The 16,927-nt window shown below is 31.2% G+C and overlaps 3 protein-coding genes across 10 annotated transcripts; 1 reads left to right on the plus strand and 2 right to left on the minus strand.

Moving 5' to 3' along the window:
* Nucleotides 1-884: 884 nt before the first annotated feature.
* Nucleotides 885-7,574, plus strand: LOC110610914 (casein kinase 1-like protein 3). Of its 8 annotated transcripts, none has more exons than XR_006350188.1 (16): nt 885-1,135; nt 1,223-1,263; nt 1,427-1,496; nt 1,587-1,735; nt 1,818-1,913; nt 2,023-2,093; nt 2,281-2,342; nt 2,483-2,546; nt 2,724-2,808; nt 2,890-3,016; nt 3,115-3,197; nt 3,384-3,450; nt 4,091-4,206; nt 4,448-4,635; nt 4,756-4,931; nt 6,087-7,574. XR_006350188.1 is itself a non-coding variant. In XM_043954804.1 (15 exons), exons 1-14 carry the CDS (start codon nt 1,060-1,062, stop codon nt 4,625-4,627), a joined length of 1,287 nt encoding a protein of 428 aa, XP_043810739.1. In that variant the 5' UTR covers nt 885-1,059; the 3' UTR covers nt 4,628-4,635; nt 6,087-7,574. The 8 variants fall into 8 exon arrangements, 4 of the variants coding, with proteins under 4 accessions (XP_043810739.1, XP_021606681.1, XP_021606680.1 ...); XR_002487290.2 differs by having other exon boundaries at nt 6,100-7,574; XM_043954804.1 differs by lacking the exon at nt 4,756-4,931.
* On the minus strand, nt 7,358-9,396 carry LOC110612397 (anthocyanidin 3-O-glucosyltransferase 7-like). The gene is made up of 2 exons (XM_021753170.2): nt 7,975-9,396; nt 7,358-7,583 (listed from the first exon to the last, which is right to left on the minus strand). The coding sequence occupies exons 1-2, from the start codon at nt 9,348-9,350 to the stop codon at nt 7,358-7,360; spliced, it is 1,602 nt and encodes a 533-aa protein (XP_021608862.2). The 5' UTR covers nt 9,351-9,396.
* A 5,177-nt stretch (nt 9,397-14,573) lies between these two features.
* LOC110612299 (E3 ubiquitin-protein ligase ATL42) lies at nt 14,574-16,801 on the minus strand. Its single transcript, XM_021753047.2, has one exon. It carries the CDS (start codon nt 15,968-15,970, stop codon nt 14,708-14,710), a length of 1,263 nt encoding a protein of 420 aa, XP_021608739.1. The 5' UTR covers nt 15,971-16,801; the 3' UTR covers nt 14,574-14,707.
* Nucleotides 16,802-16,927: the final 126 nt, after the last annotated feature.

A 16,927-nucleotide genomic window follows, 5' to 3' on the forward strand; every position in this document is an offset into this window, starting at 1 on the left:
CATAGAGGTCTTAAAATCGTATTCGATAAACTTCCCAAGAAAATCACCAAGAGCCTTGGTCGTTCCTTCATCTATGCTTCCTGATGGCAAATCCCTAACCTAGACTAAAATATCGACAAACAAAAGAGGTATTTCAAATGGATTTTTCCATTTTTGAATTTGCTTTCAAACAAGAAGATGTTTATTGAAGAATCATGGTGCTCCTGTAAGCACTCTATCTAAATCCACTTAATTGTAGAATCGAAACAGAAAACGTTTAGCACCCAATTCTTGAATATCCATCCCACCTAAGGGATGCCAAACATCTGCCAACGTGTTTTTCATGACATTTAAATTGATCCTATTATATGTCAAGAACATATCAACAAGACAAAAATTATACAAATTAACCGGGAGTTATTAGGTTGATTTGGAAGAAAAAGACCTATCTCCTTCTCATCATCCATGGAGAGTTAAAGTGAGATCGTCTTCCATGAAAACAAAAAAGATTTCAACGAGAAAAAAGGGTGATGATCAAAGAGCATATAAATTTTTATCATATAAAAATACGTATTAAAATATAAAAAAATAGGCAAATATAAATATATATATATATATATATAATATTTTTTAATTTTATAAAAATAATTTTATTCTTATTTTTATTCATATTAAATAACAGATTATTTAATTTGTTGAAATATTAATTAATTATTAACTTTAATAAATCGTTATTTAATATGTATAATTTTAATTTAGAAATATTTTTTTCTTAATATATATATATTTTTTAATTTACCCTCATTTGTGCCTGCCAGAACAGACCTTTGATTAGTCAATGCGTCAAAGGGACTCCCACCGTATCAAAATCACAAAAATACCCCTGAAGTTTCCCACTTTATCCTCTTCGATGAATCCACAGCCACGTCTGCTTAGCTCTCTAGGTCGTCTATTACCGAGTCCTCTTTTTTTTGTGGTTTCAGTCTCTCTCGCCCCAAAGTCTCTTTCTGTTTCTCCTCAAATCTCACTCCAATTCCTACTTCCTCATCAACAATCCGCTCATCAGTAGGTTAATTGCTCATGGAACGGATCGTCGGTGGCAAGTACAAGCTCGGCCGGAAAATCGGCAGTGGATCCTTCGGTGAAATCTTTCTCGGTCGGTTGCTGCTTTTGATTTTGTCTGTTATTCTATTTGAAGCTAATTCGTAATTTTTATTTATTTTATTTAATTTTGTTTTTGCAGCCACTCATATCGATACTTTTGAGATCGTTGCTGTTAAGATCGTAAGTTTCTCTTATTCGATATTCTAGTTGTGTTAACCTTTGCTCTAGGATCCTGATGATCTGATCATCTACACTACTGTAGTAGTTGGAGCTAGCTTTGCTTGAGCTTATATTTTAAGTAAATTTGATTTAATTGATTGTGATTTATTTCTGTGTTTCGCAGGAGAACAGTAAGACAAAGCACCCGCAATTGCTTTACGAAGCAAAGTTGTATAATCTTCTTCAGGGTGGCAGTATGTCGCATTACTCATGATTGTTTTGACAACTTTGTGGCTAGTAAAGTTTCAGAATTGAGTTTGATTATCGTGAGGCCAATTTTGTAGGTGGTATTCCTAGCATAAAATGGTCCGGTGTTGATGGGGAGGACAATGTGCTGGTCCTTGATTTACTGGGGCCGAGCTTGGAGGACCTGTTTGTGTACTGCGGGAGGAAGTTATCGCTCAAGGCAGTGTTGATGTTGGCTGATCAAATGGTAAGAACTGCTTGACTTACATCCTGTTGGCACCCAAATAGGTTATTATTATTCTCAGCTATCTTTTTTTTCCCCCTTGCAGATTACAAGGATAGAATATGTGCACTCTAGAGGGTTTCTGCATAGAGACATCAAACCTGATAACTTTCTCATGGGTCTTGGTCGTAAAGCAAATCAGGTGATGGTTGTGTGATGTCTTCTTTCTTTGTCAAATTTGTCTTGCCAATGGACCTTTGATTATTTGTTATGGAGTATATACTTTTCTCATTCTTATATTTGCATGTCAGGTTTACATAATTGACTTTGGCCTTGCTAAAAGATATCGAGATGCCGCAACCAATCGCCATATTCCTTATCGGTAAATATTGCAATTTATTTTATTAAATTTACTTGTTGAGTTTTCTTCCCTCAAAGGATGTGGCTTATTTTTTGCTGCTGATTATATGTTCAACACTCTTGTGATTGAGAAGTGTGTTTTAGTTTCGATTGTTACTATAAAGGAAAAAAAATGACATACAAGGTATTCAATTTTACATCATCTTCAGGGAGAATAAAAACTTGACAGGAACTGCACGTTATGCCAGTTGCAATACTCACCTTGGAATTGGTAAGCAAGGAATTATTACATTTAGCTTTCCGATATCTATCATTCCATCTCTATGTCCCTATCAGTATCTCTCTCTCTATATGAGTATTTAAACTTAATGCATGCCCTTGTCTAACCTCATTTGTTGGTTTTTGTTGCAGAGCAGAGCCGGCGGGATGATTTGGAGTCACTTGGCTATGTACTGTTATATTTTCTTAGAGGAAGGTACTGGATTTCTTTTAATTTACTTGACAATGGCAGTTTTGCATGTCTCTTAGAATTTTAAATATGTGAGGCATTAGATAGTCAGATCGATGAGACTTCCATCAACTTATGTTTTGGGGTGTTGGTTTTTTTTTTTTTTTTTTGGCAGTGAGCTAACTTGAATGTTTCTATCTGTAGCCTTCCATGGCAGGGTTTGAAAGCTGCCACAAAGAAACAGAAATATGACAAAATTTGTGAAAAAAAATTGTCAACGCCTATTGAGGTGATGGCCTACTATGCTGACATGCCTGGAAACAGTCAATTTGTTTGCATGCATTAAAAAAATGCATCTATTATTTTTCAGGTTCTTTGCAAATCTCATCCAGTGGAGTTTGCTTCATACCTACATTATTGTCACTCACTCACATTTGATCAGCGACCTGATTATGGATTCTTGAAGCGCCTGTTTCGAGATCTGTTTGCCCGTGAAGGTATTGGCTAACCTCTAGCAATGTGGGGGAGGGTATTTTAAGTCTTTGTCTGTATTTTGATTTAATATAATTTGTCCTTTTCGTTATCTTTGTGGCAGGATATGAATTTGATTATGTATTTGATTGGACTATCATAAAATATCAGCAGGCACAAAAGAGTAGAAGTCAACCTCGCTCATCTGTTAGTATCTTTGCTTCTTGTGTTATTTTATTTTTTTTCCTCCATGTCCAGCTACTTTTTTTCAGTATTATTTATTTACAATTTGTTGCTGCATGTGATATTCCATTATGGACATTTATATGTGGCATAGTTTAAATTGAGATTTTAACATTACTTATAACAAGGTTGAACATTTACATGTTTCAGCCAGTTCCTGGAGCAAGTAGCAGTCATGTGACTCATGTGGCGCCAACAGATATGGAGAACCATCAAGGTCAGATGCTGCTGACCTACTATGCGAATTTCAATGGGTGAATGTTACTTGTGACCTACCATCTTATAATTCAAGTAACTTGTTCGAAAGTAGTAGTCTCAAAAGTTAAATAAGTTGACGGCTGGTTCAATATTATTTGAACTTTTAATTCAGTTATACTTCAACTTTATAGGTTGATGATGCCAATTTCTTGGTATTCATGGTACTCAAAACATGAGTGGCATTAAGGTCTTGGAACTTGTATGAGAGATATGCACTTTCTTTTTCTTATGTTGGTGTTACCTTTCTGTGGAAAACAGACTGTACTTTTAACTGGATTGCATTTTTGTAAGCACATGTTAGTTAATTGTTAGGCTTTATATTTGAATGGTTGAATGAAAATGAGATCACTTTTTCCTGTAACTCAGAAGTTACTCATATTTAATTTCCAATCTGTGGGTTGTTGACATTGATATGTAAGGTTATCATAGCTGAGTGGTGAAAGAGGTTTAATTCTTTTACTATTCTTGTACAGTGAAAGAAGGTTTTAGAACAAGCCTAACAATTCTGAGGCACATGTGCATGGGTCTTTTTTGAATGCTGAATCTGATTATTAATATCACTATCCAAAAGTAACATTATGACTCATTCTAAATGGCAGGAAGCAATATTGCTCCCCATTCCTCTGACATCATGCGATCTAGTGGTCCTGTGCGCATGCAATTAAAATCAGCAGCGGGCAAGAATTTGAGCTCTGATAATCATGGCTACAAGAATGTAAGTCTTGCTGTGTTTCAATCAAATAAGAACATAAAGTGATTGATAGTTACCAGAACTTCACCTTTATTTATGAATAGGTTGCCAATTGAAGATGATTTTTCTAAAAGAATTTTTTTTTTTTATGGAGAGCTTCTGCAACCTTGAAATGCTTAATGTCATATTTCCTGTCTGATAACACCAAATTTCCGATTCTTCAAAACCATGGAAAACCAATGACCTGAAAATTTTTATTTTGCAGATTGGAACTGAAGGACATATTCCCTCCACTTCATTTTCGCTTGCTGGGGCCTCAAAAAGAAATGCCCCAAAGCCTGTTTTTCCCACTGAAGCTGCAAACCCTGGTCAGGGACACAGCAGCAAAGCTGGTCCTTCAAATAGCTGGATTTCATCATTGCAACGCATTCATTCTGCAAAGTGATTTGCATGGTAATTTCTCTTGCTATATGTCAGTAGTATATAAAGTGGGATTCTTCCTTGTTGTTGGGAACGCTGTTATACTGCCATTTTAACTGTATGGTTGACTTGATATTGTATATTATGTTTTAGCTGCAATCTGGTCAAGAAGATACTAGTGATACATCTATTGGAGGCAGCAAACCTTTGGTGACTGGTGTCATGCTTTCAGCTATTTATCTGTTAAGAAGTTTCCAGTGTTGCATTTAAAGGGATCCAATGTGCTTTGTTCCTTTGTGAATAGCTGCTCACATAATTTTTTTCTTAAGGTGACTACAAACACATTGGTTGGTATGGACTGCCAGCCCAAAGTCTTGGTCTCTGTTCTGTACATAGATGTCATAGTAACTCATAAAAATACTGTATTCATGGTTCCATGTAATTTGAAGCTTTTGCCCCCTTCCCCCATGTTCCCTTTGCCAAATGGTTGTTGACAGCAATGTTTTTTAATTTGGCTTCATTAAAAGTTCATAGTGTATTCTTGCTATTTTGATATCATGCTACCAGGCCTTGGCATTCTCAGGAGCATTTTCTTTTCAATCACCAACTGTTCCAATTTCCTATTCATATTATGATAACAGTTGTGATGGTCATTAAATCATGGTTATGCATATGTGGGCCCATGATTACCTATGTTACAGGAGAATTTTTTCTTACTTATTTTGGTGTTTAATTTACAAAGGAAATTTATGGCTCAAGGAGCTAAGAGTATTATGCATACTTTATATATTGGTGAAGTTTGCTCATATTTCATGCATTAAGAAATACGGTTTATCCCTTTAAATGTATGACTTTGGCATTCTAACCTTCACTTAGATACTGTCCCCCAAATAGTTTGAACAGTCATCCGGTGTTTTTAATGTTGTTTCATCTGTAATTTTTCATTGATTTCTCAACTCTCAACTGTGTTTTTCTTCTCCCACTTGCACAAGGCCGTTTTTTAATGTGATGGGGTAGAAAAAATAAATATATTTCTTCTTCAACTTATGCTTGCTTTCTTTTAAGATCGCATGACTGTTGCCTCATTTTTCTGACTTAGCATGTAAATGCTGCTTTTACCTACTATAGCAATGAAACTTATAGTTTAATGTAATCTCTGACCTAATATTTTGGGATCTTTTTGCACCCTTATGGTTTTCATGGCTGCATTTAAAATAAAATATACTTTTCTAATTCTCTGTTTGCAGATTCAAGAAAGAATGTCAAGTTCTTTTTTTTTATACTGTAGCTTGTCATTTTTATTTTTTTTTAACATTTCAATTCAAATAATGTCAAAGTTACATGAGTTTTTGACATGGACAAGAGGACTCCTCTAACTGTCAAATGATTTTTGTGGTATTATCATCTATACATATGAGGTAGATGATCTAGTAGCATTCTAATATTAGTGCATAGCAATTATAGATAATCCTCTCAATTGTCAGTTCATACTTGCAGGATTCTTTTTCTCCCAACAGGGGGCTATCATGCAGGGATGACATTTGAAGGCCATAGTACGTACAGTTTTGGATTCTCATTGCGGTATTCTTGGAAGACACTACTAATGCCAACTGGGGTACAAGGTGTTAAAAGAATACTAATTGTGATGCCAGTCTTGTGTGGATTCAGTATTCTGCAGGGTGCTTATATTCTTGCAATTATTGTGCTGCATACTTGATTTAAATGAGAGATTGCAGAATTGGTTATTCTTATCAAGTAGACGTTAGCCTGTGTATTATTTTGCCAAGAACTTGAGATGTAAGAGTTACCATTCAAGCTTGTTTGTCTGATGATGCTACAAATTTCAAGTGAGTAACCTTACTTTGGTAATCATGAGATTTCAATTGCAGCTGCTTGTCAAAGTTGCTGGATGGAGGATGAGTAGTTGGATATTCCTTCGTTTATTTGGATTATCATGAGCATACAAAGGAAACTACTTGCCATTGAGTGTTATTCTGCAGATATTTCTTATTTCTGTTTGGGAGGGATGTTATATCCAGCTTGGATTACTTGGCGTGGTTTTTTGAAGAGATCTTCAGGTACAAGTTTTTTCAGGGAACTGAAATTATTGGACTTCAGTTCAGAATAGATGACAGTCTGGGATATCTCTCAGCTTTGCGGTTGAATGGTAGTTTACATCTCGAATTCTGTTGAGACTTTCAGGCAGTTCTTATGTTTGGTGTGATGGTTATTGATCAGAGGTGATTAGCGTTGACTTTGAATCCTTAGTTTGAATGTTATGGTAGTGCTGTATTTGAGGATAACTTGCAGACTTATCAGTAGTCTGACGTCATTTTTCAACTTATTACCGTGGGATTTGATTATGTCAGGCTGCTGTATGGTTCAGCATGATGATCTCTCCTTGGAAATTTTAGCTGCTCTATTACGAAATGTTATGGTGGTAACAGTTTTTAAATATTTCAAAACTTAATTGGTTAATGGCATTAATCTGTACTCTCTTCGCAGTCACAGGCGAGGGTACTGCAACGTTTTGGATGGTTAATGGCTCCTAAAGTAATGCTGCCAATAATATTCTGCATCTCTTGTATCCATTCATGCTCTTCTACAGATAACTTGGTTTACTTTTACTTTCTTTGGATCAGTTTCTTCTTGTTGGTTGTTATATTAGCTACTGTGATTCTCAGGTGTGTTTGATCTAGTTGGAAAGACGGTAGCCGGGAAACTAGGGATTTGACTAATTATTGTGTGCGTTTGCTTATGCGTGAGAGAATAAGAGGTGGAAATTCTGTAAAACAGCATGGAGATGATTTTCAATTGCTTGGAGATGATTTTCCACCAGGAAAACTAGGGATCTAATGTGTGCTGGTGCAGGATTGCAATCTGTTTGCTGAAGGGCTGAGTATTGCCATTTGTAATTTGGAGTTCTTATGACCAATGGAGCATGCATTTGATATACAACTTCAAGTTTATAACTTGGGCATCTGCAAAGATAAACACGATATTCAGATTTTACTAAAAATTTACTTGTTTTATGCTTAAACAAATGAACAATAAGTTCACCAATTTTTATCAATAATTACTACCAGTGGCACGCCCAATTTTATTAATTCGGACATTATATTCTTATGATGAATGTCGGTGTTAATCATTTAAAAAGCATTATTTTTTTATATATCCAATGTGCGTAGGCGTAGACACCCATAGGCCACAGATATGTGATTTTTCAGATTGGACTGGAGCTGCAGGTACATATAACGAGATATTTGAATTTATTGATTATGAACTTGCAAGATTCCAGGGGAAAAAAAAAAAAAAAAAAAAAAAAAAAAAAAAAAAAAAAAAAAAAAAAAAAACCTCCATAACATGGTTTACCTCTCCTCCGAGATAATATGCAACAGAGTTTTTACATGGTTAGCAGCAACACCATCAGGTCCAGCTGCCTTTTCAAAAACTTGTTTAAGGGCAGTGGAAGCTTGTCTGACCTTCCCTTCTTCCTGATGCAAAATCATCTCCAAGCACTTTAACATCCCTGTCTTGGTGATTAATCTATTCTCAACTCTCACTCCAATTCCCCAAACCTCCTCCACCATCTTTGCATTCAGATGATTGTCCGCCCACTCTGACCTGCATATCATCGGAACACCACCCATAATGCTCTCTAAAACAGCATTGTATCCGCCGTGCGTCACATGTACACCGATTGAAGGATGTTCCAGAACTTGCCTCTGAGGAGCCCATGGAACCAACTTTCCACGAGTTCCAATCCTCTCTGTAAATCCATCTGGTAAATACTCCTTGAACTTGTCGTTGATTGACCAAAGAAATGGAACACCACCCTCTTCAAGAGCTTCAGCTAATGCCTTTACCTCCTCACCATTCAGAGGTGCCGTTGTTCCGAAGCTTATATAAGCAACAGATGCAGACTTTTGCTCATCCAGCCATGACAAGCACCTTGTTGCATCTGTTCCTGATGCTAGCTTCGATGGGGTTACCGAACTCACATAGAATATATTTAGAAACTTGGACTTGAGATAATTTGTGAGCAGAAGAGGATTTAATTCCTCGTAAGAGTTCATCACAACAGCAGATGCTTCTTGTATTTTTCTTATCATTGACAACAAAACTTGGGCAAGTAGTTGATTACTGGGATTCCTCTCCAACAATTCATGGGGAAAGTCTTTAAAGGGCGATGGAGGCAATCCTGGAACGATATCTATGAGTTGATCTTCCGGGTGATCATGATCCATTTGAGCATTAGCGTAGAGCTGTTGAATGAGATCCTTTTGGAGCCATGCAGCGAGGTCATAAGGTGCAGGTACGGTGAACGCCACCCACGGCACATTCATCTCCTCGGCCATATTGCCTAGGTCAAATGAGAAAAGGCCATCTACTATCAGGGAGGTTACCCTTTTACCTCCTGTCTCTTCCACCGCCGCATCAACACCGCGTTTGAAGTTCTCCGGGAACTGTTTATAGAAGTTACTAGCTTCCTGTGCAAGATCTTCGGGTTCAAACCCTTCCGGCAAGCCGTCCTCTATATCAGAGATTTTGATATTGGTGGGGAGGATAGTAGTTTTAGTTGAGATCTTGGAGTTTGCTCTTGACGTGCAGAGGAAAGAGAAGTGCAGTTGAGGAGCCTCTTCTGCTAGTCTACAAACCAGGCTACAAAGAGCCAATGGATGACTTGTGAACGGAAATGCGCAGACGGCAACATGCCCTGCCGGAGTTGAACTCGTGGTTACCGACATTGCGGAGGTTGCCAACAGTTCGAGGATGAGATTGAGTTTTGTGTTCACTGACCCTATGCAGCGTCGAAAGAAGACCGTAACCAAAGCCTAAAATAATAATAATAATAATAATAATATTTTAATTATTCAATTGATGACATGACATACCCAAGCTCTAAACTTCTTGCAGGGATTTGGCTGTTTTTACGCGATCTGTTTTGTAAATTTCAAGGTTAAAAATTAACTTAAAATAAAGATTTCAACAAAAATTGAAAATAAAAAGCTAAAAATTAATATTTGAATTTAACTATGAGATGTCATGAGAATAATATTCGAGTTATCAACGACTTTTTCAAACGAGACTTTATTTTTCATATGGGTGTAATTGTCAACTTAATTAATTTCTTCAATTTTAATTTAGAAGTCAATTAAATTATTTTATTTAAAAAAAATTAATGATAATATAATTAACAGATTCATACATTTATATTTAGAACTCAATATTTTTTACTCTAAAATTTAATTTTATTAAAATTAGAGCTCTCTCCATATAAAATGCCGTTAATGATAAGAAAAGAACTGAATTATCCTTTTTAAAACTCAACACTTTAATTTTTAAAATTTAATTTTTACAAATGTATAAATTTCTTTCTCAAAAAATTAAAGGAAAAATAAATTTTCATTCTTACAATATTATATAATTAACATATTTATCTCTTTATTTTTCGAATTCAACACTTTAGTTTCTGAAATTTAATTTCGTCAAAATTAAAGAAAATCTCAAATTCAATATTCATAAACAAATAAAAATTTTAATAAATTTAAGATTCAAATTCAGATAATAAAAATTTAAATATATAAAATTTAAATTATTAAAAATAAAAAGTTAAAACTCAATAAAAATTATTTTTGTGATGTGGTTCGTTGTAGATCACTACTCACTATTTGAAAAATTTATTAAAATATTTCTGATATTTTAAAAAGTCTACTGGTTAGTTTTTCATTAATTTTAGTCGTTAAATATTATTAAAAAAATCTAAAATACCCCTGATATGAAAGGACTAATTAGTAAACTTTTTAATAATTTGATAGACCAATTAATAATTTTTTTTAAATTATAGAAATTAAATAGTAAAACATTTAGTGATAAAATTATAGAGAAACTAATTAGTAAATTTTTTAAAATATCAGAAACATTTTAATATATTTTCAATTTAAAATTGAAGAACTAAATAGCAAGTTTTTCTATACTATAGAAATTAAATAGTAATTTTTTTATTTTATTATTAATAAAGATATTTTTTTAAAATTATATTTATTCTCCTTTTTGCTTCTTTCTGACTAAATGAAAATTATTTATTTAACAAAACTTTTTTTTGAAAATTCATTTATTTAACAAAAATTTTTTATAAAACACTTTAAATTTTGATTTTGATGAAATTAAATTTTAATAATGAAATTATTAAGTTCTAAAAATAAAAAGATATATATCTCTAACCTAAAAAGTAATTTTCCTTCTAACAACCCAATTTATGATTAAAACGAAATCTAACAACCCAATTTTGTCCAAATTATTTGAATAGAGAAAGGAAGAAAGTCGTGTACGCATTATTTAAAAAATGAAGAGCATTTGAAAAGTTAAACCCAAGTTTATTATTTTTTAATTATTTATATAAATATATGAAAATTTATTATTTATATTTTAAATAAATATATAATATAAAACATAAATTTCACTTAATTTTCATATTAAAAAAATATTTATTTATATCTTGAGTCTAAAATAAATGAATACTGTGTAAATTTTTCAATTGCATTAAACCTATTATTAATCTATTTGGTGAAGTATAGTATATTATATTTTTTATAATTTAAGAATTATCATCATAAAAAAAAAATACACTCACAGACTTAGTATCGTGATAAGTATATCTAAATAAATTGAAGAGATTTCAAATTTTACTCTTCAATTTTCAATCATTAATTTTTATTTTAAAAAAAAGAATATAGCTAAATATCGGTAAGTATATCTAAATAAATTTAAGAGATTTCAGATTTTATTTTCTAATTTTCAATCACTAATTTCCATTTAAAAAAAAAAAAGAATATGGCTAAGTGACTGGTACGTTTCATAGTGGGATTAATCCTACAAACCTGAAAAAACGTGATTCATGGGAGTTCTCCTCCTCTAGAAAAAGTTTCTTTTTCTTTGACTTTTTTTCTTTTTCAGGGTTAGTCTTTTTGTTTCTGCTATGTGTAATCTTTCTCCCTTGGAGGCTTCTCCTCCTAGCCCGAAAAAGGAGTTTGGACCCCCCTAGGCTAGGCTAGGCTGGATGTAACACCTTTGATTATGATTTTGATTTAAATTTTAAGCTATCTATAGAGTATTTTGATATTGATGTGCATTTGTTTTGATGTTTCATGTCTATTATCTATAGAGAATTATTTAATATTTTTATTTTAATTATATAAATAGAATCTATTAAAAATAAATTTAAAGTATATATTACTATTTACGGACACTATTTATAGAGAAAAACTCATATTGATAGAGGTGGACATTCGATCGATTCGGTTTAAAATCGAATCAAATCGTATAAATTGAAAATTAAAATTTTGATATTTATAAAAATTGAATCGAATCAATTTTGATCATAAATTAAATCGAATTGAATTGGTCTGATTTAATTCGGTTTGATCAGTTTAAATTTTTAATAATTTTTTAATTTTTTAATTTTTACACTTTATTTTTAATATTTTAAAATTTAATTAAAATATTTTAATTTTAATACGATCTAATCTCTCTAAATTATTAAAAATAATATAGTAATCAGTTCGATTCAGTTTTTTCGATTTTTTAGATCAAAACTTAATAATCGAAAATTTTAAAATTAAAAATCAAACCGAATCGAAATAAATAAAAAATCAAATCAAATTTTCAAATTAATTCAGTTTGGTCAATTTTTTTAATTTGAACCGAATATTGATCACCTCTATATTTTAAATTACTTATGAGCGTTTAGGTTATTTTTTTAAAAAAAATTTTAAGCCTTTAAATTTTAAAATAATTCATTCCTTCATTCTGATTTGAAATTTACACAAGTAAAAAAAAAATTATTTATAAAATTAAATTATTTAATCATTTTATCAAAAAATTTATGGATGTATCTTAAATATTTATATTATTTAATTCTATAATTTTAACTACACATATTATTTAATATACTTAAATTTAAATCTTTATATTATTTAATTTTTATGATAAGGATAAAATGACTAATAATTTTTTTTAAATAAATTACTATACAATTTAATTTTATAAAATAAAGAGAAATTTTACTCGAGCGATTTTAATATTGAGATGAAATAGTGAATTTTTTTTAAATTCAGAAATTTAATAATAATTTTTTCATCAAGGAAATTGCAACTTTAATCACCTTATTTCTGTTTTTTTTTTTTTTTTTTGCATTCAAAAAATTTATTTTTAATTTTTAAGATTTCAAATTTAAGTATTTTTTTAAAAATATTTATAAGATAAATTATTTATTTATTATTTTATATATTTATTTTTTATTAAGAAATTATAGTTATGTTTATTTTATGTTAGACAATTTAAATAAATGAAAATAAATTTTAAAATTTTAAAATTAAAAAAATATACAATCCAAAATCCTAAAGATATTCTAAAACCAAATCAACCTATTTGAATTAAATTTCAATATTGTTTGCCTTTGGGGTCTTTGCTCTTGGATAACTATAGTTGTGGGTTACTACTTACTAGAGGCTCTTAGACAAAATTTAGGCTCAAGGTTGATTCTTTTAGTCATCCCTGTTTTGCTCAATCAATCAAGTAACCATCGATCGTGCTTGACTTCTGTTTCTGCTAGCCTGCAGGTGAGTGTAACGGTTTAAATTGAAAAAATTATACTAATCGAATTAATTTAAAATTTTAGTTTAATTTTTATTATTTTTAATTTAATTTAATTTTTATTTTAAAAAATTTAATTATTTTAATTCGATTTGATTTTAATAAAATCAAATTAATTTGTGAGTAATATTATACTATTTTAATAATATATAAAAATCGGGTGATAACTAAAATTAAAATATTTTAATTAAATTTTAAAATATTAAAAATAAAGTGTCAAATTGAATAAAATTGAACTGATTAATGGATTTAATTTAAATTAATTTTAAATTAATTTAAATTAATTTAATTTAATTTAATTTTATAAATATTAAAATTTTAATTTTTAATTTATTTCATTTAATTTAATTTAAAATTAAACTCGACGAATTCGCAGATTTAAACTAGGCTTCTTGTTGTAATGGACCGTCGGCCTTATTTATTGAGAAACTCCTTTGGGTCTTCTGTAGCCGTTTCTACAAGCTTATAATGCTAAGCGTAATCGGCCTTGTGCCAGTTTATTCAGTGAATATATCTTTAAAAAATAAAAAAAACGTGATTCATGGAACAAGCAAGTAGTCAAAGCCCTAAAATTAAAAATCCAAAGGGCTTGATGAAAAAAAATATATAATTTTTATGACTTTAGCCTCCATTTATCTCCCGTAAAATATTTATCAACAAAATATTTTTTTATATTTTCTAATATTTAAAAAATTAATTAACAAAAAATATTTTTTATTAAAAAAATTATTTTTAAAAAATATTTTATTTTTTTAGGAGAAAAAATTAATATATTTTATTTTTTAAATTAAAATTAAACAATACAAAATAAATTACCTTGAGCTCACAGGCAAATTAATATTTATATATACACAAAATCCTTGCCTGATACACAGCCAGTGTGGCAAGCAAAAGCAATTTCTTGAGACTTAATGTTGAAAGTTCTTTTTATTTTTTTATTTTTTTTTAAGGATTAGTTTATAAAAATATAATATAATAAAAAAATATATAGATCAAGAACATGTTACTTGATGAAAAAATATTAATAGGGCCTTGTGATTGGACCTTTAAAAAAGAGGAAAACAAAAGTGATTCAAATCTTCAGATTCACTTTTTTTTTTAAAAAAAAAAAAATCATTTAAATTTGATTGAAATTTTAATTATAAATCCAATAGTTTTGAAAAGGACTTTAATATTATTAAATTATTAGTTACTACTGATGGGTTAAATACATCATCAATCACTTTCTGTACTTTCTTTTCTATGATTGCATGTGTGATTGATTCATCTGTTTAGCAGAAAAGTATGAAGATTTTGTAAAATTCAAGAAAATAAAATGAAAAATTAAGAAGAAAATTCTGTATTTATTCCTATTCAAGAAGCCTATTCCAGAATCTGAAACTATTTTCAAATTTGAGCAGCTTCATGCCATGTGAAATTTCCCAAGAAAAGAAAGGAAAGTTCAATCTTTTTAGACATCCAAAGTATGCTTTGTTTTCCCAGATCTTCTTTCTCTATTGGCAAACCACTCAACTGTTCTTCTAGCAATTGGCAACCAAAGCCGCTGCTGCCTCTCCAAATTTGTGTTGTTTCCACCTGAAAGTGTCTCTCTAATTGTATTCTTCACACTCAAATTTCTAAATCTTGAAAGAGCTGTGATTTCAGACACTGATCTTCTGCCAGCTGAGTTCATAATACTTGATGTCGCATTTGAATCCGATGTAGAAGGATGATCTGGAAATGGGTAGTTGTTAATTGAGCTAAATTTGCTTTCAAACAATCTCTTCATCTCCATTTCTTCCTTGATCTTCATTATTTGCTTACCTTCAATGGTTCTCGTAGCTGTAAATTCCTCATTGTTTGAATCCAAAGAAGAGAATCTGTTGCTTGACATTTCTTGAAGCATCTCTGAGCTCAGGAACATCAAGTCTGAAGAACTCACACTGCTCCATCTATTCTTAAGAACAACATCAGAAAGTACAATCTTGTGATTGAACTTATCAAAGATCTTTGTCTGATCATCATCAGGAGAAGTATCAGCTTCTTCTTCTTCTACTTGAATTAATGCATCTTCTTCATCTTTGTTACCCTTTTCGACTTTTCGAAAGCTGCTTCCAATGCTAAATCTTGAAGATCCTCGATGGGTTTCTTCTCTTTGAACAAATAGCTCAACATTTGAGTCTGCTTGAAGCTCAGATTGATTACCAAATAAGAATCTCATGCTGTTTGAATATGTGAAGATTGTGGGGTCCTCAGCACTGACCTTACACCTGCAAAGAGGACAACTTGAATGTTTTTCAAGCCATTGATCAACACAGTTAATATGAAAAGCATGTTTGCATTTAGGCAGCAAACGAAGAACTTCAATATCTTCGAATTTCGACAGACAGACAACACATTCAAGTCCATCTCTAGATCCTTTCAAAGAAGAGAATCTGAAGAAAGGAAGTGATTCTATCACTGTTTTATCAATTCCAGAGAATCTTGATGTTGATCTAATTAGTGCAGGAAGATTCTGAGAATCACCACGAACAGAAGCTACTCTATGACAGAATTTGGCATAGACAAGGAGAACAAAAGTTAAAGCAAACATGACACATAAAATTCCTATAACAACAGCTAAACTTGGTTGAAAATTTGGAGATCCTTCATCTCCAACAGAATTAACTTGTGCTTCAACATGAAAGAACACAAAAAAGAGATGCAGCAGAAACAGCAAGCCAAATCGAATCATCGGAAAAATCAAGGCCTTCAAAACTTGTCAGGATTTCAATATTCTACAGAAAGCATTCTGTCAGAAATGAAGAAACTGTGAATCTTGTTTCTGCAGAACTCTTTCAAGGTCAATGAATGGAGATTGGAGCATGTGAGCCTTTTTAAAATGTCATTTTTCCAAAAGGGTATCTATATGGTTTGGCAGTTTTCATGATTATATTAGGCTTTTCTCTGGATGTCCAAATTGATAAAAAAAATTTTATTTAATCATAATACAAGATTTTTTAACTTTGGAATTCAGTAGTGATGACAAGGTGGGGACTGAAAGAGGATAAATAATTTCATGCAAATTTGGACTCTGACTTGGTAACCATTTTCTTACATAAAGTAGTAAATCTAGATTATAAAGAAAAGGCAGAATCATCCAAATTACAAAATTGGAAGTTCTTTTATTCGTCCAAACACCTCAAAAGATGTTTGTTCATACCACTTCTAATTATTGACAATATTTTATTATGGTTTGTGTCTCTCTATGCTTAGAAAATAAATTTTAAGACAGCTTATTATTAATTTGGGCAATGATCAGAGATTATGAAGGTATTATGTGTGGTTGAAGTTAAAGTCAATGTTAAGTTTGCATAAGAAACAACCAACAAAGTCAAGCAGTCCCCACCTGGCCATTGAAAGCAGGCAGCTGATCTCATTACATAGGAGCCAAATAAGTCATCATCCATGCAAATTAATATAGCTGCAACTTGCATCATTTCAAATTAATACTTCTTTTTCTATTATTGCTATTCTAATTCTTTCTTGTTATGTAACTTTGCTGAAATTTTGGGCAGGTTAAGTACTCAAAAGTCAGCCATTTAATCTAAATTATTAAAAAAATTCACATAAATTAAGTCTATATAGATATAAATTATAAAATTTCAAATATTTATACTAGACCAACCATAGATAAGAATTTTCTAAAATT

The sequence above is a fragment of the Manihot esculenta genome, chromosome 3 (genome assembly GCF_001659605.2).
Source record: "Manihot esculenta cultivar AM560-2 chromosome 3, M.esculenta_v8, whole genome shotgun sequence".
Lineage (NCBI taxonomy): Eukaryota > Viridiplantae > Streptophyta > Magnoliopsida > Malpighiales > Euphorbiaceae > Manihot > Manihot esculenta.

Excerpts from the sequence above, each read along its gene's own strand:
- LOC110612299 (XM_021753047.2), bottom strand. The coding sequence starts at position 15,970 with ATGATTCGATTTGGCTTGCTGTTTCTGCTGCATCTCTTTTTTGTGTTC.
- LOC110612397 (XM_021753170.2), bottom strand. The coding sequence starts at position 9,350 with ATGTCGGTAACCACGAGTTCAACTCCGGCAGGGCATGTTGCCGTCTGC. Across the intron at positions 7,584-7,974 it reads CATATTATCTCGGAGGAGAG|ATGCCCAAGTTATAAACTTG; the intron begins GTAAACCATGTT and ends TTATCTTTGCAG.
- LOC110610914 (XM_043954804.1), top strand. The coding sequence starts at position 1,060 with ATGGAACGGATCGTCGGTGGCAAGTACAAGCTCGGCCGGAAAATCGGC. Across the intron at positions 2,343-2,482 it reads CAATACTCACCTTGGAATTG|AGCAGAGCCGGCGGGATGAT; the intron begins GTAAGCAAGGAA and ends TTTTTGTTGCAG. Across the intron at positions 3,017-3,114 it reads AGATCTGTTTGCCCGTGAAG|GATATGAATTTGATTATGTA; the intron begins GTATTGGCTAAC and ends TCTTTGTGGCAG.